General features: G+C 50.1%; 1 protein-coding gene across 2 annotated transcripts; it reads right to left on the reverse strand.

Moving 5' to 3' along the window:
- Positions 1–231: 231 nt before the first annotated feature.
- On the reverse strand, positions 232–24278 carry KDM5A (lysine demethylase 5A). Of its 2 annotated transcripts, none has more exons than XM_075275465.1 (28): positions 23841–24278; positions 20250–20327; positions 19264–19386; positions 18504–18674; positions 18284–18415; positions 18024–18126; positions 17259–17347; positions 16994–17152; positions 16678–16797; positions 16430–16588; positions 14470–14651; positions 14134–14296; positions 13559–13678; positions 13282–13476; positions 11394–11575; positions 8188–8312; positions 7949–8099; positions 7603–7720; positions 7068–7423; positions 6848–6986; positions 6269–6448; positions 5371–5523; positions 4270–4821; positions 4018–4161; positions 2908–3067; positions 2199–2413; positions 1709–2119; positions 232–986 (listed from the first exon to the last, which is right to left on the reverse strand). In XM_075275465.1, exons 1-28 carry the CDS (start codon positions 23985–23987, stop codon positions 765–767), a joined length of 5049 nt encoding a protein of 1682 aa, XP_075131566.1. In that variant the 5' UTR covers positions 23988–24278; the 3' UTR covers positions 232–764. The 2 variants fall into 2 exon arrangements, with proteins under 2 accessions (XP_075131566.1, XP_075131565.1); XM_075275464.1 differs by having other exon boundaries at positions 2199–2419.
- Between the last annotated feature and the right edge of the window lie 3703 nt (positions 24279–27981).

Here is a 27981-nt window from a genome sequence, read left to right on the forward strand (position 1 = left end):
ATTACGTGTAAAGGCATCAATGACAATAGAGAACAAACCCATGGCCGCCCCTCCCAGCCCCCGACTCCGGAGCCGCCTGCACTGGACATAGTTGTGCAGGGATCGGGGTCTCACTTTATTGAAGCCTCAGATAGATGGGCGTCGTACTGCTGAAATACCTGATCACCCAACTTTCCCAGGAAGAGAAGAGCTTGGATTTACCATAGAGAAGAGCGGACATGACAGTAGGAGAGAAAACTATTTATACAACAGTCAGTAGTCACAGATAGAAGAAAGGGAAGACGGCTCCAAACTTCCCCAGGATTTTCTAAAAACCAAATCCCAAGTCCTGCATTCACCCCCGTCTCGAGGCCGCCTCCCGTCACCCACACTAGGAGTGTTCAGTCACAGGATGGAAATCCACACACCGGCGTCAATACTTGTGCAAGGCGGGGAAAGAAGTCTCTTCTGTCGGACAGAGAAGGAAGGGCATCCACCTAAAACCTGAGAGGGCGACCGCTGCCCTCCCTCCTGCCGTGTGCGGCCTCCTCCAGCCCTTTGGGTAAGCCTTCCATTATGAAAAGTCACTTCTGGGCAATCCAGGAATCGGCTGGGGTGGGAGATCGGAGGACAATACCGAGCAGTAAGTGCCCAGACGGTGCAGGGCGGAGGGCACTACCTAATAACAGACGGCTCTGCCCTAAGAAGCTGGCAGAGGGTGGTAGGAGGAAATAGATAACCAGGGAGGGGAAACCAAAAACTTAAAAAAAACCAAATCCATGATGCTAGCTGACCTCCTGCTTCACCTCAATGGTCGGCAAAGGGAATCCGGGGGTGAAAGTCAAAGTAGGGGGGCAGGGAGGGCAAGGCGGGCATGGTCCAGGGACTCGCTTTCTGGTACAGTTCGTGCAGATATAATCCTCATTCTCGGCCATTTCGGAGGAGACGCCCACGCAGACCTGGTGAAACCACTCGTCACAGCCGCCGTCACACTGCACCCAGTCCACCTGCGGGAATCGGGAGAAAACAGGCGTGAGCTGTATACCACCGCACTACAAATCCCAGCATGCCCTAATACTAAAGACTGGCAGGCTTTGCATGGTTTCGGATTAACCCCTTCTGCTCTATAAGAGGATTAACCGTAAAACCCAGCGAAGTTGGAATGAAATGCAGATTTTCTTCCCACGCGACCGAGGAACAGAAGCCGCTTGTTACAGGGAAGGAGAGACCGCCCCGAAAACTGGCAGCAAAACCTAAAGCTTTGACCACTCTCAAGAGGGATGGGGGGGGGGGGGAGGAATGCATTTATCTACACACCTCACTTCCTGCACTGATACATTGTAACAAAGTAGCAGAGCAGAGATAAGGATTGTACCGTCTGTATACACTTGTATCTACCTCCGTCCAGAGGACAGGGGATAAGTGTCCAATCTCTGAGGACTCAATTGTCAAGTCCCCGAGCGATTAGGAGGATGGGAGACCCCTTGTGATTTGAGTGTCAGTGTACTTGTGTGATCCATTCACTTATATGGGGCTGCCAGGACTGAGATGTTTGGCAGTCTCACAGCAGTGAATGGTTCTCCTTCCTCCTCATCACTGGAGGTCCCGGCGATCAGACCCTTACCCTCCGGCCTGTAGACCTATAACGGCACAACCCCTTTAAGCACGTAGCTGCAGAACTTTCCCTATGATACACTGACACAGCACATGGCCGATGCCCCTTCCTCACCTTGTCCTTGCAGGGGCGCTGGCAATTCTGAGCCGCACATATGGCGTTCTCATCGTCAGACTCCTCAGCTCCGGACCAGTCGTACTTGGATGGGATGTCCAGCACCTTCTTCTCTCGCTTCTTCTCAGTCATCTCCTTGTTGAGCTCCACTTTGGCGGCCGCGGCCTTCTCCTTCTTCCTCTTACGCTCCTCCTCCTTGGCCAACCTCTTGGCCAGCTTACTGAGCTCCTTGGCCTTGTCATGTCCCAGCTTGAGCTTCTTCTTTTTGGTCTTGTCCAGTTTCTTCAGCTCCTTGGACCTTTGCTTGCCCTCGGCTAAGAGCTGCTCCGCTCGCTCCAATTTCCGCTTACGCTTCTTCTCGGAAGAATCTCGACTTTTCACTTTGAGCGGCTTCTCATCCAGACTGTCATCCTGCGGGAACAGGACAAGTAAAGGTTTAGGAGGAGGACGGTCAATGCCGGGACAGTAGGCCGGGCGGCGGGATCCTTACCTCCATGACGTGCAGGAAGCGCTCCTCCGATGGGGGATGCGTCGCCTGTAATATCCGCCAGATATGTTGCGTCTCGTCCAGAGAAACCTCCAGCAAATCCCCCAACATCATCAGCTCCTCCAGCTGACACTTGGCTCCCGGGGATAACTCCAGGACAGGGGGCTCCAGGCTGCGAGGCACCAGAGGGGTCTTACGGGGCTGCTTTCGAGGAGTTCCTGAAGCTTTAAGAAATGAAGAATGGAATAAATAAATCAGAAATATTCAAGGAAAACCTTGATCTGTGCAGGGTCTGGGGGTCGGACCTGACAAGATCACATACTGATGACCTATCCGGGGGATCTGGGGATTGAGCAACAGCTTTAAAGCAGTGCACCCATCTTGGAATACTAGGATATGCCATCACTCTGATACATGAGGGGCGGCCTCTGGGACCACCACCCATAAAGGGAATGCATCGGGTGTACTGCAGCATTCCTGGTCATCTGACTGTGTAAGGACCTGCAGTCGGGTCTAGTCACTTGAGGAATGGGCTTGCTGTTCCTTGTGCAACAGGGGGCCGGGTGCAGTTTTGCTGGGAAACCCCACGAAGGGGCCAGAGCACTGAGTCTGGGACCTTTAGTTCACCAGGGTTGGACTGCAGATTGAGCGCCCGCCTACAGGGACATATTATCCATGGTATAAGTGAGGTCTACCCCCGGCCCACACTCACTTTGCATGCAGCTCTTGGAGGCGGAGGAGTACGCATGTTCGGCACAGAAGGATGGAGTGGTCCACATGTGACTGACCACTTCCTCCGACTTGATGGGGATCTCCTCGTCACAGAACAGGTTGGGCTCTAAGCTGCTGGAGGACTTGACGCTACCGGTGTCCTGAAGACAGAAGAAAGAGGGGTTAATACCCTAAGAAATCAATGACATCCCCAACCTACAGACAAGTGGGCGGCAGATTTAGGCCCCCAAGGACACACACGTGCAGGATATCAGACTTTACACCCCGGGTCGCTCTAACCAACAACCTGGAGCAGCCGATCTGCAGGGACCGGGTCACATTTCATTCCAGAGACGTGACCATAAGGAGCCAAATCCTATATAAATCCTGCTCTATATGTAGACGGTATATTTTATCCAGATATCCAGCTAAATATACAGCAGACAGCTGCAAACATTCCATTTATACTCTATTCACATCCAAAGCTGCACTGGATTTTTTTTTTTTTTTCTACATCAGCACGCCATACTACAAATTGGTGCTGTGTGCATTAGCACTGGGGATACCCTGGTCACCCATAAACCGGCGCTAAACCCTAGAATGACCATGATCTCCATTTTCCTGAGGGGGGGGGGGGGGGGGGGAGTGTCGGATGTTCAGGCTGGCTTGGTTTAGGAAATATTAAAGGGGTTTTTCGTTAAAGACACTTCTCCATGAGGGTCCGGTCATGGGGTCCGTTCGCTGGGAATCCCAGCAGTCAGGAGGTGAGGGGAGAGACCTGTGTGTGAATTAACTCCTATATGACTTCCCAAAGAGGTGAATAAAGCTGTGGCCACATATGTGCACCCCGGGGGCCTCCAACAACCAGACCCTTACCCCCAACCTACGCCTAGGAGATAGGTGTCTATACTGGGACAACCCCTTTAAGGTAGCATCATATAATGCCACGAGTTACTCGGCAGGGCGACACATAGGAAAGGTGAAGCCACACAAAGCGGTCAGGAAGAATTGTGAATGCAGCTCTGGATGGGACTGGAGTACACGGATTGTAAATAATCATGAAAGCTATTCAGAGGCTTTATAAGGGGGCCCTAACCCTGCTGCGTGCTACCTTCACATCATAGCCGTAGGTCTCTCTGATGTCCTCGTCAGAGTCCGTCTCCTCGTCGTCGTAGTCAAGCGGCGGTTGTGGAGAAGACGCCACGCTGGACATTCCCCGACTGAAGGAACCTTGCTGGAATATGGGCAGGTGACCCTACAGGACCAAGGAGATGAAAGAGAAACTCAGAGACACATGTGACACCTAGAAGCCCAGTCACCCACCAGTGATGATACACGGACGAGGGGTGTTAATGGCACCCACCTGCAGATCTGGGTTGGCTGCGGCTTTCTGTAGCTCCGCGCTGATGATCTTCTCCGTCTTCTCTCGTGCCGCTTGCTCCACCATACGCTGGCTCAGCACAGAGAGCTTGGCCAGGGCACAAGACAGTTCTTCTGTGGCCAGTGCTTGCCGTGCCCGGTCCTGCCAGCTCATGGCACGTTCAGTCAAGCACTGCAAGGCCTCGCCCTCGGGCAGCCGCACTGGTAGTTTCTGCAGCGACACCAGCAGAGAGAGGATAGTCTCTAGCCGCGGCCGCCGAGAGCGCATGCACTGTGTGCACAGGAACTTGACGTCCTTGGATTGCCAGCTGGTGCCTTTTTTCTGGGAGCTGGTTTTGGGCAGGGGGACGCACGTGCTGTGGAACCAGTCCTTGCACAGCTCGCACTGTAACATGAAGCCGCTGGCAGCTTTGCGGCAGATGCAGAACCGCACCTCCTCGATACGATCCACCATCGCCATCTTGGCCAGATTAGCTGCCCGCAGAGAACGCATGGAGTCTACCTCCTTGTGCTCCAGATCCTTAAATAACGCCACCTAGGTGGGAAGAGAAGGGTTAACATGAAGGCTCCTTCCTATAGAAGCGACTTATACCGAAATGTCCTATTGACCTTTATAACCTGCGATTATATGTGTAACAATCTGAAGCAAAATCGGACTTAACCCTTACTACACTGGAAGTGGTGACGTCCATGGTGACAATGGCCAGGACAGAACGAGCCGGCCATGGATGTGAAAAACCAAAACGCACCAAATCTGATCCACCTGCTTTGCACTAGACCCGGATGCAGATTTTACCTGCTAATACCTGCCATGTGTGAACTCATCTGACTGCTGGGGGTCCGATCAGGACAAGAAGGGGTCCGGAAGTGCCTCATGTGCATGACATGGTCGTCTTTCACTCCATTCACCAATATAGGACTGCGGGATGACTGTCCCTGTTATATGGAGCGCTGGCCGAGCATGCACACCCCCACTACATACACATAAGGCTCCGGCAGACCCCTCTCCTAATTTCTGGGGGTCCCAGCAGACACTGATTCCCTGTACTGTGCCTAGACCACTGACTATATGGCCTCCCCTTACCACAGAGGCCGTGTCTCGCGGCTCCTCCTGCGACTCTTCCAGTTCGCTCATAGAATCCAGATCCAGGTCTTTCTCCTCCATCAGCTCCTTCACTTTCTTCCTCTTACTGCGGCCGCTGCCGTAAACTCCGATATCACTGCGAGGACTGAGCACCTGCGTAAGACAAGAGGAAGGATCTAGGGCTATGTGACAAGTGTCCTATAAGAAACAAGATGGCGTCTGTTCTCGGAAACGCAGGATATACGGAGAGTAGGCGGACCCTCCTGCTGACCAGATCACATGACAAATCCACAGGCTATAAAGGGCCGGTCACATATTTCAGCCACAGGACCATAATGACATAGTAGGGGTGTGTAATCTGACATGGCGTGGGCAAATACATCAATGGAAAGCCGCAACAACCATCCAACGGACTGCGGGTACCATGCATGGGTACTATTCTAACTGATAGGACCCACATATGATACCCGCTGGGCATCAGCTGCCTCACAACCTGACTACCATGTTACATCTCACCATGTCCAATGTCAGATCAGACAGACACAATATCTGGACAATCCCTTTAACGTGGACCTGTCACCTCTCCTAACATGTCTGCCACAGGAAATACCTTCTAGGTAACCCTTCTTAATTCCTTGTCGCTCTGATCCTCCGTTATTCCTCCTAGAAATTTAGGAGGGGGCGAATCCCCACACTCTGACATTACCCAATCACTGCCTTTGACAAAGAAATGGTTAAACCAAGGTGTCAAAATTCTTGCCCATTTCTAGGAGGAATAACAGAGGAACAGCACTGTGTTGAATTCTCGGCAATACAAGTTACATCATGGGGATTACACGTATGATACAGACATGTCAGGAGAGGTAAGACACAAAGCCATTAGGGGCCATTCCCTCACCTGTAGTAAGGTGTAGCTGGAGTTCTTCTTTAGGAAAGTCCTGCCGGTGCGCTCCCTCCAGGCTCGAGCCGCTGCCACCTGAGACTCCAGCTGGGGGAGGGCGTCGAGACGAACGGGGATGGGACGGCCCTTGCTCAGCAAACACTCCAGGTGCTCCAGGTATGCATAGTGACTGCCATTCTGCAGGGGATGCAAGTATATACTGATATAGGAGGCTTGTAGTGTACAGGACAAGCATGCACAAGGTAACACAAGGCGACAGGACAAGCATGCACAAGGTGACACAAGGCGACAGGAGCAAGCATGCACAAGGTAACACAAGGCGACAGGAGCAAGCATGCACAAGGTAACACAAGGCGACAGGAGCAAGCATGCACAAGGTGACAAGGCGACAGGAGCAAGCATGCACAAGGTAACACAAGGCGACAGGAGCAAGCATGCACAAGGTGACAAGGCGACAGGAGCAAGCATGCACAAGGTGACACAAGGCGACAGGAGCAAGCATGCACAAGGTGACACAAGGCGACAGGACAAGCATGCACAAGGCGACAGGACAAGCATGCACAAGGTGATGGCTACCTGAATGGCTTCTACTTTAGAGGTCCAGTCCTTGGCTCTCTGCAGAGCTTCCTTCAGTGCCAAGACGTTGGGTAGATAGGCCTGGATATTCTTGGCCTCGGCTAGGATGCTCTCTAGGCTGGATACGCTGTGCTGCGGCCTGAGGGGGGAGGGGCAGAGGTGATGATTGGATTACAGTCCTCCAGAAGGCGGCACGTTACACATTTGCAGCGTCACTCACCTGGCCTGCAGACAGGTTTTGGCTTTCTCTTCCCACCTTTCGGACACCGTGAGCAGTTCCTGAAGTTCGGCCATCGCCTTCTCCACGGCGTGATGAGGAGCCAGACCCACCCCCGAATCTATCAACTTCTTCATCACATCCAAAGTGACCTTGTGGGGGTCAGAGAGCGTCTGCCGCACCTCGTCCAGCCACCGCGCCTGCAGCAGCTCTTGTTTGAGGCGAGGTAACTCCGGGAGCTCCACGTACAGGTTGGATCCCATGTCGATGAGCGCTTGGAGCTTGCCGGAGTCCGGGATTTCATCAGACATCGCCTCTTGGGCTCGCTCGTGGAATTCCTCCACATCGTCCAGCAGATTCTAGGTAGAAAGTAGGAAAATAAAAAGACTATTCTAAAAACGTCCTTGAGTGGCCCAAAGCCTGAGGCTGCACTACGGAGAGATTCTGAGGACAACATGTCCACCTTCCACCTCAATACACACAGAAGGTCTCGGTAGTGCAGCCTCAGGTGATGACTTCGAGCACTAGAGGAACTTACCTTGACCTGCCGGGCCTGTGTGATGATACAGGGCAGGCTGAAGAGCTGATGGACAAAGGCCTTGAGCTCCTCCATAGTGAGTTTCGTGCGAGTCTTCCCAGAGTCCTGGCTCAGCTTACTGAGAAGAGTCAAGAAAATTCTAACATTAAGGCAAAAAGCAAATTTCTATCCGACACATTCACACCCTCCATCCACAGCCGTGATCTGTGACTTGTGGTTCGCCAGCTATTGCAACACTACAACTCCCAGCATGCACCGAGCCACAGCTAGTAGATCAATGCTCTAGGCTGGGACATAACTGTCCGTATACGGAGCCTTAAAGGGAAAGTCCATTGAGACGTCTCACCTGTGTTTTTGCTTTTTAGTTAGAAGCAGCTGAGCCACGGAGGCGCAGGTCTCGGCCTCCTTTACGGCATCTCGGAGCCTTCGGTAAAGTTCGTTCTCTGGGAACTTCCTGTCCTCTGCGTCCTCCACCATCACCTTCAACTCAATGATGTCTACAATGGAGGTCAGAGCGGCTCGTGAGGTCACAGGAGGAGGCAAGAAAACATTAAGAAACAGATAAAGGATGAAGAACAGACTGACCTTTCTTGTGATTCAGGCTGGCCGTCAGGGCCTCTGTCACCCGGCTCACCCAGGTATCGTATGACTGGGCGCGCAACTTCACCCCGTACAAGAGGGTTGGGAAGTCTTCAAGTGAATATCGGTACCTAAGATGGACAATGGAGGGAGGAAGATGCAAAGTGTTCACTGCTCTGTAGTATATACATAGGCTGTATTCTCAGTGATGTCACCGCTGATCTCTAGTATACAATGTTGGCCAAAAGTATCGCCCCCTGCAGTCCTGTCAGATAATCCTCGCTGTCCCCCAGATAATGATTACACAGCACAGACTCTTATATAGTATATAAGTGACACAGGGTATATACAGTATAAGTATCACCCCCTGTAGTCCTGTCAGATAATCCTCACTGTCCGCAGATAATGATTACACAGCACAGACTCTTATATAGTATATAAGTGACACAGGGTATATACAGTATAAGTATCGCCCCCTGCAGTCCAGTCAGATAATCCTCGCTGTCCCCCAGATAATGATTACACAGCACAGACTCTTATATAGTATATAAGTGACACAGGGTATATACAGTATAAGTATCGCCCCCTGCAGTCCTGTCAAATAATCCTCGCTGTCCCCCAGATAATGATTACAAGCACAGACTCTTATATAGTATATAAGTGACACAGGGTATATACAGTATAAGTATCACCCCCTGCAGTCCTGTCAGATAATCCTCGCTGTCCCCCAGATAATGATTACACAGCACAGACTCTTATATAGTATATAAGTGACACAGGGTATATACAGTATAAGTATCGCCCCCTGCAGTCCTGTCAGATAATCCCCGGTGTCCCCAGATAATGATTACACAGCACAGACTCTTATATAGTATATAAGTGACACAGGGTATATACAGTATAAGTATCGCCCCCTGCAGTCCTGTCAGATAATCCTCGCTGTCCCCCAGATAATGATTACACAGCACAGACTCTTATATAGTATATAAGTGACACAGGGTATATACAGTATAAGTATCGCCCCCTGCAGTCCTGTCAGATAATCCTCGCTGTCCCCAGATAATGATTACACAGCACAGACTCTTATATAGTATATAAGTGATACAGGGTATATACAGTATAAGTATCGCCCCCTGCAGTCCTGTCAGATAATCCTCGGTGTCCCCCAGATAATGATTACACAGCACAGACTCTTATATAGTATATAAGTGACACAGGGTATATACAGTATAAGTATCGCCCCCTGCAGTCCTGTCAGATAATCCTCGCTGTCCCCCAGATAATGATTACACAGCACAGACTCTTATATAGTATATAAGTGACACAGGGTATATACAGTATAAGTATCGCCCCTGCAGTCCTGTCAGATAATCCTCGCTGTCCCCCAGATAATGATTACACAGCACAGACTCTTATATAGTATATAAGTGACACAGGGTATATACAGTATAAGTATCGCCCCCTGCAGTCCTGTCAGATAATCCTCGCTGTCCCCCAGATAATGATTACACAGCACAGACTCTTATATAGTATATAAGTGACACAGGGTATATACAGTATAAGTATCGCCCCCTGCAGTCCTGTCAGATAATCCTCGCTGCCCCCCAGATAATGATTACAAGCACAAACTCTTTGGTAATATCTTCATTTATTTTGTTTGCAATGAAAAAACACAAAAGAGAATGAAAAAAAAAAAGTCACATCATTGATCATTTTACACAAAACTCCAGAACTGGTGCGGACAGAAGTATTGGCGCCCTCAGCCTAATACTTGGTAGCACAACCTTTAGACACAATAACTGCGCACAACCGCTTCCGCTAACCAGCAATGAGTTTCTTACAAGGCTCTGCTGGAATCTTAGACCCTTCTTCTTTGGCTCCTGCTCGCGGTCCCCCCTGAGATGTGAAGGGGGCCTTCTCCAAACTGCCACCAAGAGATCTCTCCCCCTCCCCCACAGGTGTTCTATGGGATTCAGGGCCGGACTCATTGCTGCCACTTTACAAGTCTCCAGGGCTTTCTCTCACCACCATTTTCTAGTGCTGACCTGAAGTGTGTTTTGGGTCCTTGTCCTGCTGGAAGAGCCCTGACCTCTGAGGGGGGAGACCCAGCTTTCTCACACTGGGCCCTACATGATGCTGCACAATGTGTTGGTCGTCTTCAGACTTCATAATGCCATGCACACGGTCAAGCAGTCCAGTGCCAGAGGCAGCAAAGCAACCCCAAACCATCAGGGACCCTCCACCATGTCTGACTGTAGGGGGCGTCTTCTTCTCTTTTTTCCTGTAATCTCTATGTTGAGGCCTTTTCCTACTTTTGTCTCCTCTGACCAGAGAACATTCTTCCAGAACGGTTTTGGCTTTCTCAGGTAAGTTTTGGCAAACTCCAGCCTGGCTTCTGTCTGTGGGTAAGAAGTGGGGTCTTCCTGGGTCTCCTACCATACAGTCCCTTCTCATTCAGACGCTGACGCTGGATAGTACGGGGTGACACTGTTGTACCCTCGGACTGCAGGGCAGCTTGGACTTGTTTGGATGTTAGTCGAGGTTCTTTATCCACCATCCGCACAATCTTGCGGTGAAATCTCTGGTCAATGTTTCTTCTCCGTCCACATCTAGGGAGGTTAGCCACAGGGCCATGGGCTTTACACTTCTTACTGACACTGCGCACGGTAGACACAGGAACATTCAGGTCTTTGGAGATGGACTTGTAGCCTTGAGATTGCTCAGGCTTCCTCACAATTTTGCTTCTCAAGTCCTCAGACAGTTCTTTGGTCTTCTTTCTTTTCTCCATGCTCAATGTGGTCACACAAGGACACAGGACAGAGGTGGAGTCAACTTTAATCCATTTCAACTGGCTGCAAGTGTGATTTAGTTATTGCCACCACCTGTTAGGTGACTCAGGTAAGTAACAGGTGCTGTTAATTACACAAATTAGAGAAGCATCACATGATTTTTCAAACAGTGCCAATACTTTTGTCCAACTCCTTTTTATGTTTGCTGTGGAATTATATCCAATTTGGCTTTTTGACAATTCTTTTTGTGGTTTTTCATTGAAGACAAATTAAATGAAGAAAATACCAAAGAGTTTGTGATTGCAATCATTATCTGGAAGAACATGAGTATTATCTGACAGAATTGCAGGGGGGCCAATACTTTTGGCCAACACTGTATGGATAGGCTGTATTGATGTGACTTTCTATCTGACCGCTCCTCACCTCAGACACTTCTCCTCCATCGGGCATGTACACAGCTCCTGTACGTGGTTCAGGCAGACGAGACGATCTTGGTTGCAGTTACAGGTCAGAGCGGACAGGAAGCAGGTTGTCCTGCAGGAGGCGCACTGCCGCTCATCATCCGGCACCAGCTCAAAGACTTCTTCTTCTGACTGCTGGATCCCCTGTAGATAGAAGAGCCCTCAGACCCGGCCACCATATATATATATATATACAGTGGGGCAAAAAAGTATTTAGTCAGTCACCAATAGTGCAAGTTCCACCACTTAAAAAGATGAGAGGCGTCTGTAATTTACATCATAGGTAGACCTCAACTATGAGAGACAAAATGAGAAAACAAATCCAGAAAATCACATTGTCTGATTTTGTAAGAATTTATTTGCAAATTATGGTGGAAAATAAGTATTTGGTCAGTAACAAAATTTCATCTCAATACTTTGTTATATATCCTTTGTTGGCAATGACAGAGGTGGAACGTTTTCTGTAAGTCTCCACAAGGTTGGCACACACTGTTGTTGGTATGTCGGCCCATTCCTCCATGCAGATCTCCTCTAGAGCAGTGATGTTTTGGGGCTGTCGCTTGGCAACACGAACTTTCAACTCCCTCCAAAGGTTTTCTATAGGGTTGAGATCTGGAGACTGGCTAGGCCACTCCAGGACCTTGAAATGCTTCTTACAAAGCCACTCCTTCGTTGCCCTGGCGGTGTGCTTTGGATCATTGTCATGTTGAAAGACCCAGCCACGTTTCGTCTTCAATGCCCTTGCTGATGGAAGGAGGTTTGCACTCAAAATCTCATGATACATGGCCCCATTCATTGTTTCATGTACCCGGATCAGTCGTCCTGGCCCCTTTGCAGAGAAACAGCCCCAAAGCATGATGTTTCCCCCCCCCATGCTTTACAGTAGGTATGGTGTTTGATGGATGCAACTCAGGATTCTTTTTCCTCCAAACACGTAAAGTTGTGTTTCTACCAAACAGTTCCAGTTTGGTTTCATCAGACCATAGGACATTCTCCCAATACTCTTCTGGATCATCCAAATGCTCTCTAGCAAACTTCAGAGGGGCCCGGACATGTACTGGCTTAAGCAGTGGGACACGTCTGGCACTGCAGGATCTGAGTCCCTGGCGGCGTAGTGTGTTACTGATGGTAGGCTTTGTTACATTGGTCCCAGCTCTCTGCAGTTCATTCACTAGGTCCCCCCGCGTTGTTCTGGGATTTTTGCTCACCGTTCTTGTGATCATTTTGACCCCACTGGGGTGAGATTTTGCGTGGAGCCCCAGAGCGAGGGAGATTATCAGTGGTCTTGTATGTCTTCCATTTTCTAATTATTGCTCCCACAGTTGATTTCTTCAATCCAAGCTGGTTGCCTATTGCAGATTCAGTCTTTCCAGCCTGGTGCAGGGCTACAATTTTGTTTCTGGTGTCCTTTGACAGCTCTTTGGTCTTCACCATAGTGGAGTTTGGAGTCTGACTGTTTGAGGGTGTGCACAGGTGTCTTTTTATAGTGATAACAAGTTTACACAGGTGCCATTACTACAGGTAATGAGTGGAGGAAAGAGGAGACTCTTAAAGAAGAAGTTACAGGTCTGTGAGAGCCAGAAATCTTGATTGTTTGTAGGTGACCAAATACTTATTTTCCACCATAATTTGCAAATAAATTCTTACAAAATCAGACAATGTGATTTTCTGGATTTGTTTTCTCATTTTGTCTCTCATAGTTGAGGTCTACCTATGATGTAAATTACAGACGCCTCTCATCTTTTTAAGTGGTGGAACTTGCACTATTGGTGACTGACTAAATACTTTTTTGCCCCACTGTATATATATAAGAGGGGCATGAAGGAGAGCACAGCGAGGCCGGCACTTACCATCTGTATGGCGTTGTCCCGTAACCTGCTCTCCTCCTCAATCATCACCGTCATCTCCTTACAGACCGCGGCGGCCAGGCCGACATCCAAGCACTCCGGGTCAGCCGCCATCTTGAAGATTAACTCTTCATGAGAGAACACACAGTGTCGCCTGAGTCTCCGGTAATGATTGACGCACTGACGTCCAATGGGAAGCTGAGAAAAATATTACAACTTTAGACTACAAATACTCACACGATAGAAGAGAATCTTTAGGGGTCCCCCGCCCCCCACATACCCAGTCAGCCGTGCAGAAGTTCACCGCCTCCGCAAAGTTGTATCCTTGGTTAAAGCCGGAGTGATAGGCGCGGGGGAAAGTGACCACAAACTCGCCAGCACATTGGTTTGTCCGGTAAACCTGCGAATCAAAAGCGATAGAGGTCAAGGGACAAGTGTCAGATCACCAAGACCCCCAAAGACCACCCAAACTCAGCAACGGTCCATTCACTTCTATGGGACTGACGATGCGCTATACTCTGGTCCCGTCACCCAGGAAATTTGGGGCTCCCTGTTGATTCCTAGTCATCAGGCGTGACTGTGGCATTCTAAGGGTTAAACAGTAATGTCAATGTTTCCCGTGACATTCCCCATTAGAGAGTCACTACCCCGCCCCCGATTACATTAAAACGATTACTGGGCCTACATGAAGAGCCTGACAACAATGGCCGCCATGATGTGGAGGAGTCACACGTCATCCAGGGGTTAGTAATACCATTATAATCCAGTTGTCGGCGCTCTCTCTGCTGCCTGTGACACTGGGTGGTAATGCAAAGCTTTGTCAGGATGTAGCAGAGCTGAGGGCGTTGTACTCACGGGCACGCCGTGCTCCATCAGGATATTGGGGTTCATGATGGTCACCAGCTGGTGCAGCAGGTCAGGCTGGGTCTCAAACAGTTCTGGAGCCAACTCTCTCATGACGTCCTCCAACTGCTCGGCAGCGTGAGAAGGAACGCCGTACCAAGTCTTGGGCTCGCCCCTGAAAAGAGAGATGAGGATGAGAACCAGTCACTAAGGAAGGAGGTCACAGGAGAAAAGGTAAAGATGCCCGAAATAACCGCTCAGTAACCCGTAGGACATACACCAATAACACACACCAGTAACCCTATAGGAACCAGTAATAACACACACCAGTAACCCGAAGTGACCTACCAGTGCAGGTAGTTAATGGAGTAGCTCCAGTGGTCCTCAATGTGCCAGCAGAAGGAGGAGAAGCACATGCCAACGTACAGCCAAGGAACCTTCATACCGGAGATGTCCACATTAATGTGCGTGAGAACAGACTGCTCTAGAACGGGCATATTGTTCAGATTCCAACCACACTGCGCGTAATCCTGGAGGAGGAGGAAACTGGGATTAATGGAAATTATGTACTGAGCTCCAGTTACATCCAGAGCTGCATTCATAATGTAATGTATGTACACAGTGACTGTACCAGCAGAATAGTGAGCGCAGCTCTGGAGTATAATACAGGATAAGTAATGTATGTACACAGTGACTACACCAGCAGAATAGTGAGCGCAGCTCTGGAGTATAATACAGGATAAGTAATGTAATGTATGTACACAGTGACTGCACCAGCAGAATAGTGAGCGCAGCTCTGGGGTATAATACAGGATAAGTAATGTAATGTATGTACACAGTGACTGTACCAGCAGTATAGTGAGCGCAGCTCTGGAGTATAATACAGGATAAGTAATGTAATGTATGTACACAGTGACTGCACCAGCAGAATAGTGAGCGCAGCTCTGGGGTATAATACAGGATAAGTAATGTAATGTATGTACACAGTGACTGTACCAGCAGAATAGTGAGCGCAGCTCTGGGGTATAATACAGGATAAGTAATGTAATGTATGTACACAGTGACTGCACCAGCAGAATAGCGAGCGCAGCTCTGGAGTATAATACAGGATAAGTAATGTAATGTATGTACACAGTGACTGCACCAGCAGAATAGTGAGTGCAGCTCTGGAGTATAATACAGATAAGTAATGTAATGTATGTACACAGTGACTGTACCAGCAGAATAGTGAGCGCAGCTCTGGAGTATAATACAGATAAGTAATGTAATGTATGTACACAGTGACTGCACCAGCAGAATAGTGAGTGCAGCTCTGGAGTATAATACAGATAAGTAATGTAATGTATGTACACAGTGACTGCACCAGCAGAATAGTGAGCGCAGCTCTGGAGTATAATACAGGATAAGTAATGTAATGTATGTACACAGTGACTGTACCAGCAGAATAGTGAGCGCAGTTCTGGAGTATAATACAGGATAAGTAATGTAATGTATGTACACAGTGACTGCACCAGCAGAATAGTGAGCGCAGCTCTGGAGTATAATACAGGATAAGTAATGTAATGTATGTACACAGTGACTGTACCAGCAGAATAGTGAGCGCAGTTCTGGAGTATAATACAGGATAAGTAATGTAATGTATGTACACAGTGACTGCACCAGCAGAATAGTGAGCGCAGCTCTGGAGTATAATACAGGATAAGTAATGTAATGTATGTACACAGTGACCGGCAGAATAGTGAGCGCAGCTCTGGAGTATAATACAGGATAAGTAATGTAATGTATATACACAGTGACTGCACCAGCAGAATAGTGAGCGCAGCTCTGGAGTATAATACAGGATAAGTAATGTATGTACACAGTGACTACACCAGCAGAATAGTGAGCGCAGCTCTGGAGTATAATACAGGATAAGTAATGTAATGTATGTACACAGTGACTGCACCAGCAGAATAGTGAGCGCAGCTCTGGGGTATAATACAGGATAAGTAATGTAATGTATGTACACAGTGACTGTACCAGCAGAATAGTGAGCGCAGCTCTGGAGTATAATACAGGATAAGTAATGTAATGTATGTACACAGTGACTGCACCAGCAGAATAGTGAGCGCAGCTCTGGTGTATAATACAGATAAGTAATGTAATGTATGTACACAGTGACTGCACCAGCAGAATAGTGAGCGCAGCTCTGGAGTATAATACAGGATAAGTAATGTAATGTATGTACACAGTGACCGGCAGAATAGTGAGCGCAGCACTGGAGTATAATACAGGATAAGTAATGTCATGTATTCCTCGTGTTTCTCACCTCTTCATCAGGTGACAGTTTCCTCCGACCATCGAGTGTCGGGAAGCCGCTCCCAAAATCTCTAGAAGAAATATCGGCACCGTATTCCACAATCACATCCTCTTCAATGGAACTGACCAGACGCCAGAACTCCTTCTCCACCAGCTCTGTGGGCACCATCTGGTGCAGGGGGATAAATAGTATTAATATGGCTGGATCACAACAGAACTGTCAAAACCTAAAACCTGTAGAGCGCTGTTCACACTCACATGCACCGGCATATTGAAGTAGTCGGATTTGAAGTTGTCGGCCATCTCTCCGAAGCTCTGCAGAGTATATTCCCTCACCGCCTGCTCAAACCCAAAGGCTTCACGGGGTTTGCTGCATTCCTATCAGGGGCAGGGGAAAGAAGGGCCTGTAAACCTCTGTACAATATCGTCTACATATTACCAAGTAGATTGTGTAGGAGTTACAGAGAGCTCAGGCTGCAGCGGAGGATACAGGCTATTGTTCCCTGTTATCAGCCACAGTAGCAGGACCTGGACATGGCGGGTACAAAATACAACACACATAGGACAGAATTACCTCTGCGATGCACTTTGGGCAGCGCCAGTCTCCTTTGGGCACCTCGGGGAGCGGTGGGATCAGACAGAAGGTGTGGTAACTGTCGTCGCAGCCGTCACACAGCAGTAACTTCTCCTCGCAGTCCCCCCGACCGCAGAAAAGGCAAATGTACAGATCGACCTAAAGGGATGATGGAAAGTCCTTCGTTATCGTGAGCTGTTCTTCTCAGGCAAGTAAGAGGTTAAAACGTCGAGGCAGAAGTGAGGAAATCCTACAAGACACTTACGAAATTGACTGACAGCGCTCCTTTCCGCTGCCTCATCTGCATCCCGAAAGCGTCCAGCTTAGACGTCTTCCGCTTCTTCAACAGCTCATCTGAACAGAAAGGGATAAAGTGATGAAAACTGAAGCGGTGTCTAAAGGAAAAGGCTACGTTTTTGGAGAAATGAAGGTACCCCCTCCCCCCCAGGTTCTGGTTACGGATTCCTCATCACCTTCTGTTACATGAGTGCATAGGACATCAAGGAAAGTGCTCCCCCTGCAGGGCACCAGGCCTCACTGCACTAAGGTTTATTTTAAAGGTCCCTCGTTCTGATCGCTGGGGGTCCCGGTTCTCAAAGCAGCAGAGATATGACACTTATTGTGCAGATAGAGGATAGGGGTCTTTGTTGGGACAAACCCCTTAAAAAGAGTCCGAGACGCAGGAACCCAGCGGGTGAGCTGAAGAGGCTGCAGTGTTCGGGTGAGCGCTCCATCCTCTTCAGCCGTACATTTGTACAATGGCTGTGCTTGATATTACAGCTCAGCCCACTCACTTGCCAGGGACTGAGCTGCGAACAGGCCATGTGACCAATAAACGTATCATCACATGGCCTGTGACCTTAAGTGTGGCTGCAGAGCTGATCCACAAGGGTCCCCGGTTTTCAGATCTACAAGGAATGACCTACCCTTAGGATAGATGATCAATTATTAAGTCGCAGGAATCCCCTCTAGTAAAGGAGACCGACCTCTACCCAATGTGAATGGTCAGTAAGTTTTCGGATGGTCCTACCAGCTCTGTCTTTCACGCTATCTCCGACCCCGATCACCCTGGGCGCAGCTCCGAAGGCGTGCAGCTTCTTCACCTCGGGGCTTTTATTGATCTCCACAGGCTCCTGCAATGTAAGAATAAAACGGCTTCAGCAGGTCAATGCAAGGGTTAAACAAAGCGTAACGTCGCTACCTGTAGGGTAATCCAATGTAATGCAGTCCCTGGAGTTCCCCTTTAAGTGCTATACACCCCCCACTCATAGATTAAATACTACAAAGCACCTCAGACTTGATCCGTCGGGATCTCTTCAAGGGAATGTTCATCTTCTCAGTTTTTGGGGAATCTTTGGTTTCCTCGCACGGATCGGCCACTTCCACTTTCTCCTCCATTTTTAGACTTGGTTTTTGGATGCCCTGGAGAAACCGAGATGGTGTTAGGAGGCTACAGTCACATGATGGCGGAGGTAAAGGGGAAGGCGATGAGGTTGTCAGTGTCACTCACCATGAGGCTGATCCCCGACTGGAAGAGCTCGTAGGGGTAGAGGATGCGCTCATAGTGGGTCTTCAGGAGTGACCCTGTGCCCTTCCCTGACACATACCCCAGGCGGCTGCCCACTTTTGACCATTTCTTTTCCTTGCTAATGATGTCGAAGCCGCCTTCACTGGAAACGACCTGCAGGGGGCAGCGAAGAGAAAATAAGACAGATGACTCAAGATTGGGTTCATATCGCTAGTTATCCCTATTCACAAGATTGAAGGGGCAACTTACTGATTGGAGCTGTACCCACCAATGTGGGGTGTATTGCCCCCTAGTTTTGAATGCATAGGCTGGTCGGACACTGCGATGCTCCACTCACACCAATAGGACAGTCAGAGATCGCTGAACACTGTGTTTCGGCCATTTCTGGCAGTCACATTAGAATGAATGGAGAAGTGTGCACTGACTACAAGTGAGCTCCAAAGCACCCCATGTCGTGATCGGCTGGAGGTATCGGCAGTGGGGTCCCCATCAATCCCACTGTGACTGAACAACCCATTAAGCTTTAAGGGGTCTCCCATCTTCTATAGTATAGGATGTGCCTTCCCTCTAGGACCTCCACCGATCCTGAGAACGAGCAGCGTCTTGTTAAGTGAATGTGGCCGCCTGTAACTACCAGCACAGATGACGGCCCCTTCATTGTAAGAATCATTGGGGTCCCAGAGGTCAGACCGTGAAATGGAGGTCTATTCTAACTAAGGCCCACCCCCTTCTCCTTCCTCACCTTACTGAGTGCATACAGATCCAGCAGCCGGCGATCCACCACTGGGATCCTGAGCGTTGATCCCTGCAGCTCCCAGAACTTCGCCAGCTGATCCAGGAAGTCGAGCTTCACGCGGGTCATCGCCTGGAGATCAAGACATGGAAGTGATATAAGATCAGAAGAGGAGGGGGTTCACAGACTCGGATATTGGGCTGTAAGGTCTGGATGTAGTGTATCCCAGCATCAGGACGGCAGACCCCCCTCCCCCATACACACACTTGGCCAGTTCTGCTGAGTTTTCTTGTATGGGAGGGGGCTATAATGAGAAGACCCTTCCCATAACCCACCTACCCCCAGAAGTGAATATATAACCACTGCTCTGATCATACAGGGGGGCCGGGTCCCCATTATTGTGTGGGTATCGCCTATGTTATGTATAGGAGGTGACTTATTATTGGACTACCTCCACGTGGTACCGATAGTGTCGCAGGACCGTACGTGTCACCTTCTACAACTAACCGTGAGCGGCTGAGGATAATGCGGCTTAACCTACAGCAGTCACTGACCGAAGGCTCCTTAAAGGAGACTTACCAGACTGGGGGCGGCAACTTCCAGTTCTCCCAAGTGAATGGGCAATGCTGGGAGTTGTAGTCTGACCATAGCCGGGGTGGTAAAGGTCGCTGACCCCTGAACCAGACTTATACGGCGGAAATCTAATTAATGTGCCGACCAGATGTCACAGGTGCTGTAAAGAGACATCTTCCTGTGTCCCCATGACAACACTTCCAGTCCTGTCAGTGTTATCATAGCACTCTGGGCCTCATAACTATTAATCCGATCCCGTTTACCATTGCTGAATTCTGATTTTCTGGGAATATTTGTGAAGTCCAATATCCCTATGATGGCTGAAGCGATGAGCAGGAAGAGTTATCATGGGGACGCATGATAATTCTGAAAGGACAGAGGTATTTTTATATATCGAGCGCAGATCTAGAGTAACACTTCACCTCCAGCTCGTTCAGACGTTGTACCCGGGGGGTGAAGCTGAAGCTTTTTACATCGCAGGCGAAGGGCGGCTGCCAGTCCTATAAAGAGAGGGAGAAAATAATGTGAAATTACTTTAACATGGCATCCGAATATCCAGAAGAGCCGGCCATCAACACCTCCAGGGCAGCGCTGTCTGAAGGGGGCGCTGGCAGCAAAGCATCCTGGGCCTGAGGCCTGGCACTGGTTATACTGGTTGTGACTAATGATCCATTATATCACTGGGAGACTCAGCAGAACAATTGTATAAAACCATTCACCGATACAAAGTGAGCGCACGCTCCGACTGCTCAATATCATGTGTCAGTGCACACAATGCTCCATTATACAGGCCGGAGGCATTTAAAGGGACACAGCGAAGAAGTGCGCAAAGCCACGTCCTACAGTCGGCCTCTCCTGACATGGCTGATAACAGATAGTAATAGATTGTATTCCCCTGTCCTACAGTCGGCCTCTCCTCTCCTGACATGGCAGATAACAGATAGTAATAGATTGTATTCTCCTGTCCTACAGTCGGCCTCTCCTGACATGGCTGATAACAGATAGTAATAGATTGTATTCCCCTGTCCTACAGTCGGCCTCTCCTCTCCTGACATGGCAGATAACAGATAGTAATAGATTGTATTCCCCTGTCCTACAGTCGGCCTCTCCTCTCCTGACATGGCTGATACCAGATAGTAATAGATTGTATTCTCCTGTCCTACAGTCGGCCTCTCCTCTCCTGACATGGCTGATAACAGATAGTAATAGATTGTATTCTCCTGTCCTACAGTCGGCCTCTCCTGACATGGCTGATAACAGATAGTAATAGATTGTATTCCCCTGTCCTACAGTCGGCCTCTCCTCTCCTGACATGGCAGATAACAGATAGTAATAGATTGTATTCCCCTGTCCTACAGTCGGCCTCTCCTGACATGGCTGATACCAGATAGTAATAGATTGTATTCTCCTGTCCTACAGTCGGCCTCTCCTCTCCTGACATGGCTGATAACAGATAGTAATAGATTGTATTCTCCTGTCCTACAGTCGGCCTCTCCTGACATGGCTGATAACAGATAGTAATAGATTGTATTCCCCTGTCCTACAGTCGGCCTCTCCTGACATGGCTGATACCAGATAGTAATAGATTGTATTCCCCTGTCCTACAGTCGGCCTCTCCTCTCCTGACATGGCTGATAACAGATAGTAATAGATTGTATTCTCCTGTCCTACAGTCGGCCTCTCCTCTCCTGACATGGCTGATAACAGATAGTAATAGATTGTATTCTCCTGTCCTACAGTCGGCCTCTCCTGACATGGCTGATAACAGATAGTAATAGATTGTATTCCCCTGTCCTACACTCGGCCTCTCCTGACATGGCTGATAACAGATAGTAATAGATTGTATTCCCCTGTCCTACAGTCGGCCTCTCCTGACATGGCTGATAACACATAGTAATAGATTGTTTTCTCCTGTCCTACAGTCGGCCTCTCCCCTCCTGACATGGCTGATAACAGATAGTAATAGATTGTATTCTCCTGTCCTACAGTCGGCCTCTCCTCTCCTGACATGGCTGATAACAGATAGTAATAGATTGTATTCCCCTGTCCTACAGTCGGCCTCTCCTCTCCTGACATGGCCGCCCCTATCAAACCTAATTCGCCGTCCTGTAGTGACCTATATCAGGGTCCGCAGGGGGAGATACAACATGGGGCCTGAGGAAGACACCGGGAGATCTCCCTAGAACAGTCCTAAAATAATCCTGCACCTGTGAGAGGTGACGGCCATCGGGGACGGTTGTTACTATTACACCTTTCCTGTATTTATTCTTCAGGTTTTCCCTCTTTTGGATATTTTGGTAACAATGTCTTAGAATCTCCGCTCTTGTTACTTTGTATCACTCAGCTCACACTCGTCTCTGTATCAGACTCCGCTTACAATCGGTGGAGACAAAAGGCCGACGTGGAGAACAGCTCTGTGCACAGGTGTCTGTATAAAACCAGTAGAAGCCCAGTGTACCCCTTTATAGTCTGGGGGTCCGTCACACAGGTCTGGGGGGTCCGTCACACAGGTCTGGGGGGTCCGTCACACAGGTCAGGGGGGTCCGTCACACAGGTCAGGGGGGTCCGTCACACAGGTCAGGGGGGGTCCGTCACACAGGTCTGGGGTCCGTTATACAGGTCTGGGGGTCCGTCACACAGGTCTGGGGGTCCGTCACACAGGTCTGGGGGTCCATCATACAGGTCTGGGGGGTCCGTCACACAGGTCTGGGGGGTCCGTCACACAGGTCTGGGGGGTCCGTCACACAGGTCAGGGGGTCCGTCACACAGGTCAGGGGGGTCCGTCACACAGGTCAGGGGGGTCCGTCACACAGGTCGGGGGGGGGGGGGGGGGGGGTCCGTCACACAGGTCTGGGGTCCGTTATACAGGTCTGGGGGTCCGTCACACAGGTCTGGGGGTCCATCATACAGGTCTGGGGGGTCCGTCACACAGGTCAGGGGGGTCCGTCACACAGGTCAGGGGGGGTCCGTCACACAGGTCTGAGGGTCCGTCACACAGGTCAGGGGAGTCCGTCACACAGGTCAGGGGAGTCCGTCACACAGGTCAGGGGGGTCCGTCATACATGTCTGGGGGTCCGTCATACAGGTCTGGGGGGTCCGTCATACAGGTCTGGGGGTCCGTCATACAGGTCTGGGGGGTCCGTCATACATGTCTGGGGGTCCGTCATACAGGTCTGGGGGGTCCGTCATACAGGTCTGGGGGGTCCGTCATACATGTCTGGGGGTCCGTCATACAGGTCTGGGGGTCCATCATACAAGTCTGGGGGTCCGTCACACAGGTCTGGGGGTCCATCATACAAGTCTGGGGGTCCGTCACACAGGTCTGGGGGTCCGTTATACAAGTTTTTTTTTTATTTTGGCTATTTTTCCATATATTTTTCCATAGATTTTATTTTAGATTATTTTTTTTTAACAGGTTAAATTTTATTTTTCCTCTTTCCATTTTGGATATTTTTAGGGCTAGTTCACATGTAAATTACGTGCAGCTTTTTTGGTCCTGAAAAAAAAGCTTACTAATTTAGGAGCTTTTTTTGGAACTTTTTTTTTTTTTTTTTTTTTTGTAAAAACAGCTTCAAAAAAATCCAGGCTGTTTTCCCCTCCTGTAAAGTGAATGGGCCTCGCTGTTTCTGTCGCTTTTTTTGCAAATAAAAGCGCGGTATTTTCCGCCTCCCAGTCACTTCTATTGCTTTCTTCAGGTCATGTCGCTTCTTTTTCTCTGCTAGCTGTCTCCATAGACCTCTATTGTAAAGGGGCTGATATTGAAGCGAAATCCGCTGTCAAAATCCGCCTCTTTACCCCCGTAGGTTCCTCCCCCCCCCCCTCCCCATGTTATTATAGGACCCCCGTCTCTCTGATCTCTACAATTTGGGCCCCGATCCTCCACATCAGACACTTTCCACCTCCTGCTCATGTGAATGACGCCCTGGCTGAGCCTCATGCAAATGATTCACCTGTTAACCAAATCTGGGTGGCAGGGGAGGGGGCGATGGCGCGTCGGGTCCTCCGGTTCTTACCTTAGGGGGTCGGATTTTGCATATTCCAGTTCTCTCGGCGATGGGCCGGATGCGTCCGATGAAGCTGAGGGGGTCGGAGAATTCCTCCCAGCTGGGCTCAAACACCGGGCACTCCGGAGGGGGCACAAACTCGTTGTAGGAAGCCATGCCAGGGGGCGCTGCGGGGGGCAACCTCACGGAGAAAGTCAGTCTGGATGGAGAGAGGTTTGGGGGGCGCAGGGGGCCCGGGCACTATCTGCACCTCCTCATGGCCCAGCAGTAAAAACAGCCCAAATGTCTCACCCCAAAATCCCTACAGCCCCATCAACACCCCAAACCACCCGTGACAACAAAATCACTGACAACCAAGACACCTGTATATCACTTCTGACATCACAGCCCCCATAACCGGAGACACCTTCAGTGTACTCCTGACAACTAGGACAACCCCCCCGATAGGCCCCGACAACCAGGACAACCCCCCGATAAGCCCCGACACCTCCAAAAATACCTCAAATCACCCCCTAAAGATGAGACCACCAGATATAAAACTAGATACACCCTGACAACTAGCACACTCAAGGATTATCCTGACAACCACAAATAAAATCACAACAGCCTGACACCCAACTGACCCAAATAGTGATCCACCCTGACAACTAGGACCAGAGGACTATTCCCGACAACCAGCTACCCAATCACTGATATGACCTGACAACCAGGGCAGCCGAGGATCAGACCTGACAACCAGGGCAGCCGAGGATCAGACCTGACAACCAGGGCAGCCGAGGATCAGATCTGACAACCAGGGCAGCCGAGGATCAGACCAGACAACCAGGTAAATCCTCTAATAAACTGACAACTGGGGCAGACAATGACTCCTGACAACAGACTAAGCAAACACCAATCCTCAGCATAATAAGACACAAGTTACCTGCCCCCGCCCCAGTCACTGACAGGCTCTGACTACCAGGCTAGCAGAATATTACTCCTGACAACCAGGCCAGTCAATCACAGACAATCCCCGACAACCAGGACAGGGCCACAGAGAGTCCCCGGGTAAGTGTTGGGCCCCCCTCCTGCCATCAGGCCTCCTCCTGGCCCCCCGATCTCCTCGCTTCTCCTCAGGGCCCGGCTCCAGGACCCCCCTCTTGCTCAGGTGGTACAGTCCGGGCCCAGTCCGGTTGTCGCGCCTCCTCGGTAGCTCCAGGTGAGATGGCGGGGCCCTGACGGACGGTCTGACGGTCTCCTGACACCCCCGGGCCGGTCTTTATTTTTTTCCGGGCAGCAAAGACCGGTTTGTTTTCTTCTCAGTCCGAGGCCGGAAGTTGGGGGTCACCGGAAACCGGAACAGTCCGCCTCCGCCAGCCGGGGCAGGTAGTGCGCAGCCGGTGTGGTGGCGGAGGAGCCCGGAGCGGAGGGCCTCGGGGGTGCAGGACGGTCCCGGGGCCGGTGATGGGCACTCAGGGCTCTAGTGATGCTTCCCCGGGCGGAGGGATCTGCGCTGCGGCCGCTGCGGTATCACTCCGCCTCATCCTGCCTGCACTACCCGCAGTGACCAGCGGGGGCAGCGCCGAGCACCCCAGAAGGAGCAGGACTACAACTCCCAGCAGGCCCTGCGCACCCTGAGGAGCTCCAGATGATACACAACTACACTTATACAACTCTATCATGGCCAACTAATCTGTGGATTATAAGATTTGCTAACTGACAGCTCCCAACATGTCCAGAAGCCTCTATGGAGCTTCCTATTGTGCAAACTACAACTCCCAGCATTCCCTGACTGACCTGAGGCGCTTCAGATATTGCAGATGACAACTCCCATCGTGCTTCGGACAACCTGTGACTCCAAAGCTCTTGCAAAATATTAGCACTAGGTCTGTACGGCGACTTTAGCCACGATTAAAAGATGGAATATTCAATGCGATTAACCCCTTGGTGTTCGGCCACTTACACGCATACCTATGGCGGGGAGGTATTCGATCAAATACTACTCACTCATCTCTAATCGCCATGCAACTCCCAATCACTAGCACGAGAGACGCGACAATCGGTGGGTGAAGAAGTCTCAGCAAAAGTCACAGTCACGTCTGTTTTAGAACGACCGACACAAAAATAATCCCTTGGACACCAAATACCTGATTATTGTTCTTCTTTTTAAATGGTCGGACATTGAAGAGCGGTCGGCTAAACATGAGCGGTTTATCACAACTGAAAATGGGAAGTCATGTGAATAGAGCCCGATTCCTAAGATCCCCCGTCAGGACATGCTGGGAGTTGTAGTTGTGCCACATCTGGAGAGCGCTGCAGTGGATCTGTCCTAAGGACTAAGGCTCCATGCACATGAGCTGCCCATTACATCATATGCAGAGCTGCAGCTCCTATTCCTCCATAGAAGACGTGTGCGCTGTATATACTGCCCAGCCCGTATTCTATGGACCTGCACATGACAACGGTCCAGTGCATGAAGCCGAAGTCTTTAGACCCCCTGCCAAGGGGCACATATGGACTGGAAGGAAATCTTGTTATAAGAGCGGGCATCATAGTGTCGTGCGGTGTCACTGTCTTGTACTGTAGTGTATTATAGTAGATCCACGAGGCTGCAGGGGCCCCTACATGACTGTACTGCCTGGAGTCCCTGCCGGTGTGTGATGTCACTGTCCTGCACTGTATATACTATATTGCAGTAGATCCATGAGGCTGCAGGGGCCCCTACATGACTGTGATGCCTGGAGTCCCTGCCGGTGTGTGATGTCACTGTCCTGCACTGTATATACTATATTGCAGTAGATCCATGAGGCTGCAGGGGCCCCTACATGACTGTGATGCCTGGAGTCCCTGCCGGTGTGTGATGTCGCTGTCCTGTGCAGTATATACTATATTACAGTAGATCCACAAGGATACAGGGGCCCCTACATGACTGTACTGCCTGGAGTCCCTGCCGGTGTGTGATGTCACTGTCCTGTGCTGTATATACTATATTGCAGTAGATCCATGAGGCTGCAGGGGCCCCTACATGACTGTGATGCCTGGAGTCCCTGCCGGTGTGTGATGTCGCTGTCCTGTGCTGTATATACTATATTGCAGTAGATCCATGAGGCTGCAGGGGCCCCTACATGACTGTACTGCCTGGAGTCCCTGCCGGTGTGTGATGTCACTGTCCTGCACTGTATATACTATATTACAGTAGATCCACGAGGCTGCAGGGGCCCCTACATGACTGTGATGCCTGGAGTCCCTGCCGGTGTGTGATGTCACTGTCCTGCACTGTATATACTATATTGCAGTAGATCCATGAGGCTGCAGGGGCCCCTACATGACTGTGATGCCTGGAGCCCCTGCCGGTGTGTGATGTCGCTGTCCTGTGCTGTATATACTATATTGCAGTAGATCCATGAGGCTGCAGGGGCCCCTACATGACTGTGATGCCTGGAGTCCCTGCCGGTGTGTGATGTCACTGTCCTGTGCTGTATATACTATATTGCAGTAGATCCATGAGGCTGCAGGGGCCCCTACATGACTGTGATGCCTGGAGTCCCTGCCGGTGTGTGATGTCACTGTCCTGTGCTGTATATACTATATTGCAGTAGATCCACGAGGCTGCAGGGGCCCCTACATGACTGTGATGCCTGGAGTCCCCGCCAGTGTGTGATGTCGCTGTCCTGCACTGTATATACTATATTGCAGTAGATCCATGAGGCTGCAGGGGCCCCTACATGACTGTGATGCCTGGAGTCCCCGCCAGTGTGTGATGTCACTGTCCTGCACTGTATATACTATATTGCAGTAGATCCATGAGGCTGCAGGGGCCCCTACATGACTGTGATGCCTGGAGTCCCTGCCGGTGTGTGATGTCGCTGTCCTGTGCTGTATATACTATATTGCAGTAGATCCATGAGGCTGCAGGGGCCCCTACATGACTGTACTGCCTGGAGTCCCTGCCGGTGTGTGATGTCACTGTCCTGCACTGTATATACTATATTGCAGTAGATCCATGAGGCTGCAGGGGCCCCTACATGACTGTGATGCCTGGAGTCCCTGCCGGTGTGTGATGTCGCTGTCCTGTGCTGTATATACTATATTGCAGTAGATCCATGAGGTTGCAGGGGCCCCTACATGACTGTGATGCCTGGAGTCCCTGCCGGTGTGTGATGTCACTGTC

Source organism: Leptodactylus fuscus, chromosome 5, assembly GCF_031893055.1.
Source record: "Leptodactylus fuscus isolate aLepFus1 chromosome 5, aLepFus1.hap2, whole genome shotgun sequence".
Classification (NCBI taxonomy): Eukaryota; Metazoa; Chordata; class Amphibia; order Anura; family Leptodactylidae; genus Leptodactylus; species Leptodactylus fuscus.

Coding starts and splice junctions, on each gene's coding strand:
- KDM5A (XM_075275464.1), bottom strand. CDS start 23,987: ATGGCTTCCTACAACGAGTTTGTGCCCCCTCCGGAGTGCCCGGTGTTT. Junction 17,348..18,023: donor TAGCGTGAAAGACAGAGCTG/GTAGGACCATCC, acceptor CTTTCTGTTCAG/ATGAGCTGTTGAAGAAGCGG. Junction 14,297..14,469: donor TCCATTAACTACCTGCACTG/GTAGGTCACTTC, acceptor CTCTCTTTTCAG/GGGCGAGCCCAAGACTTGGT.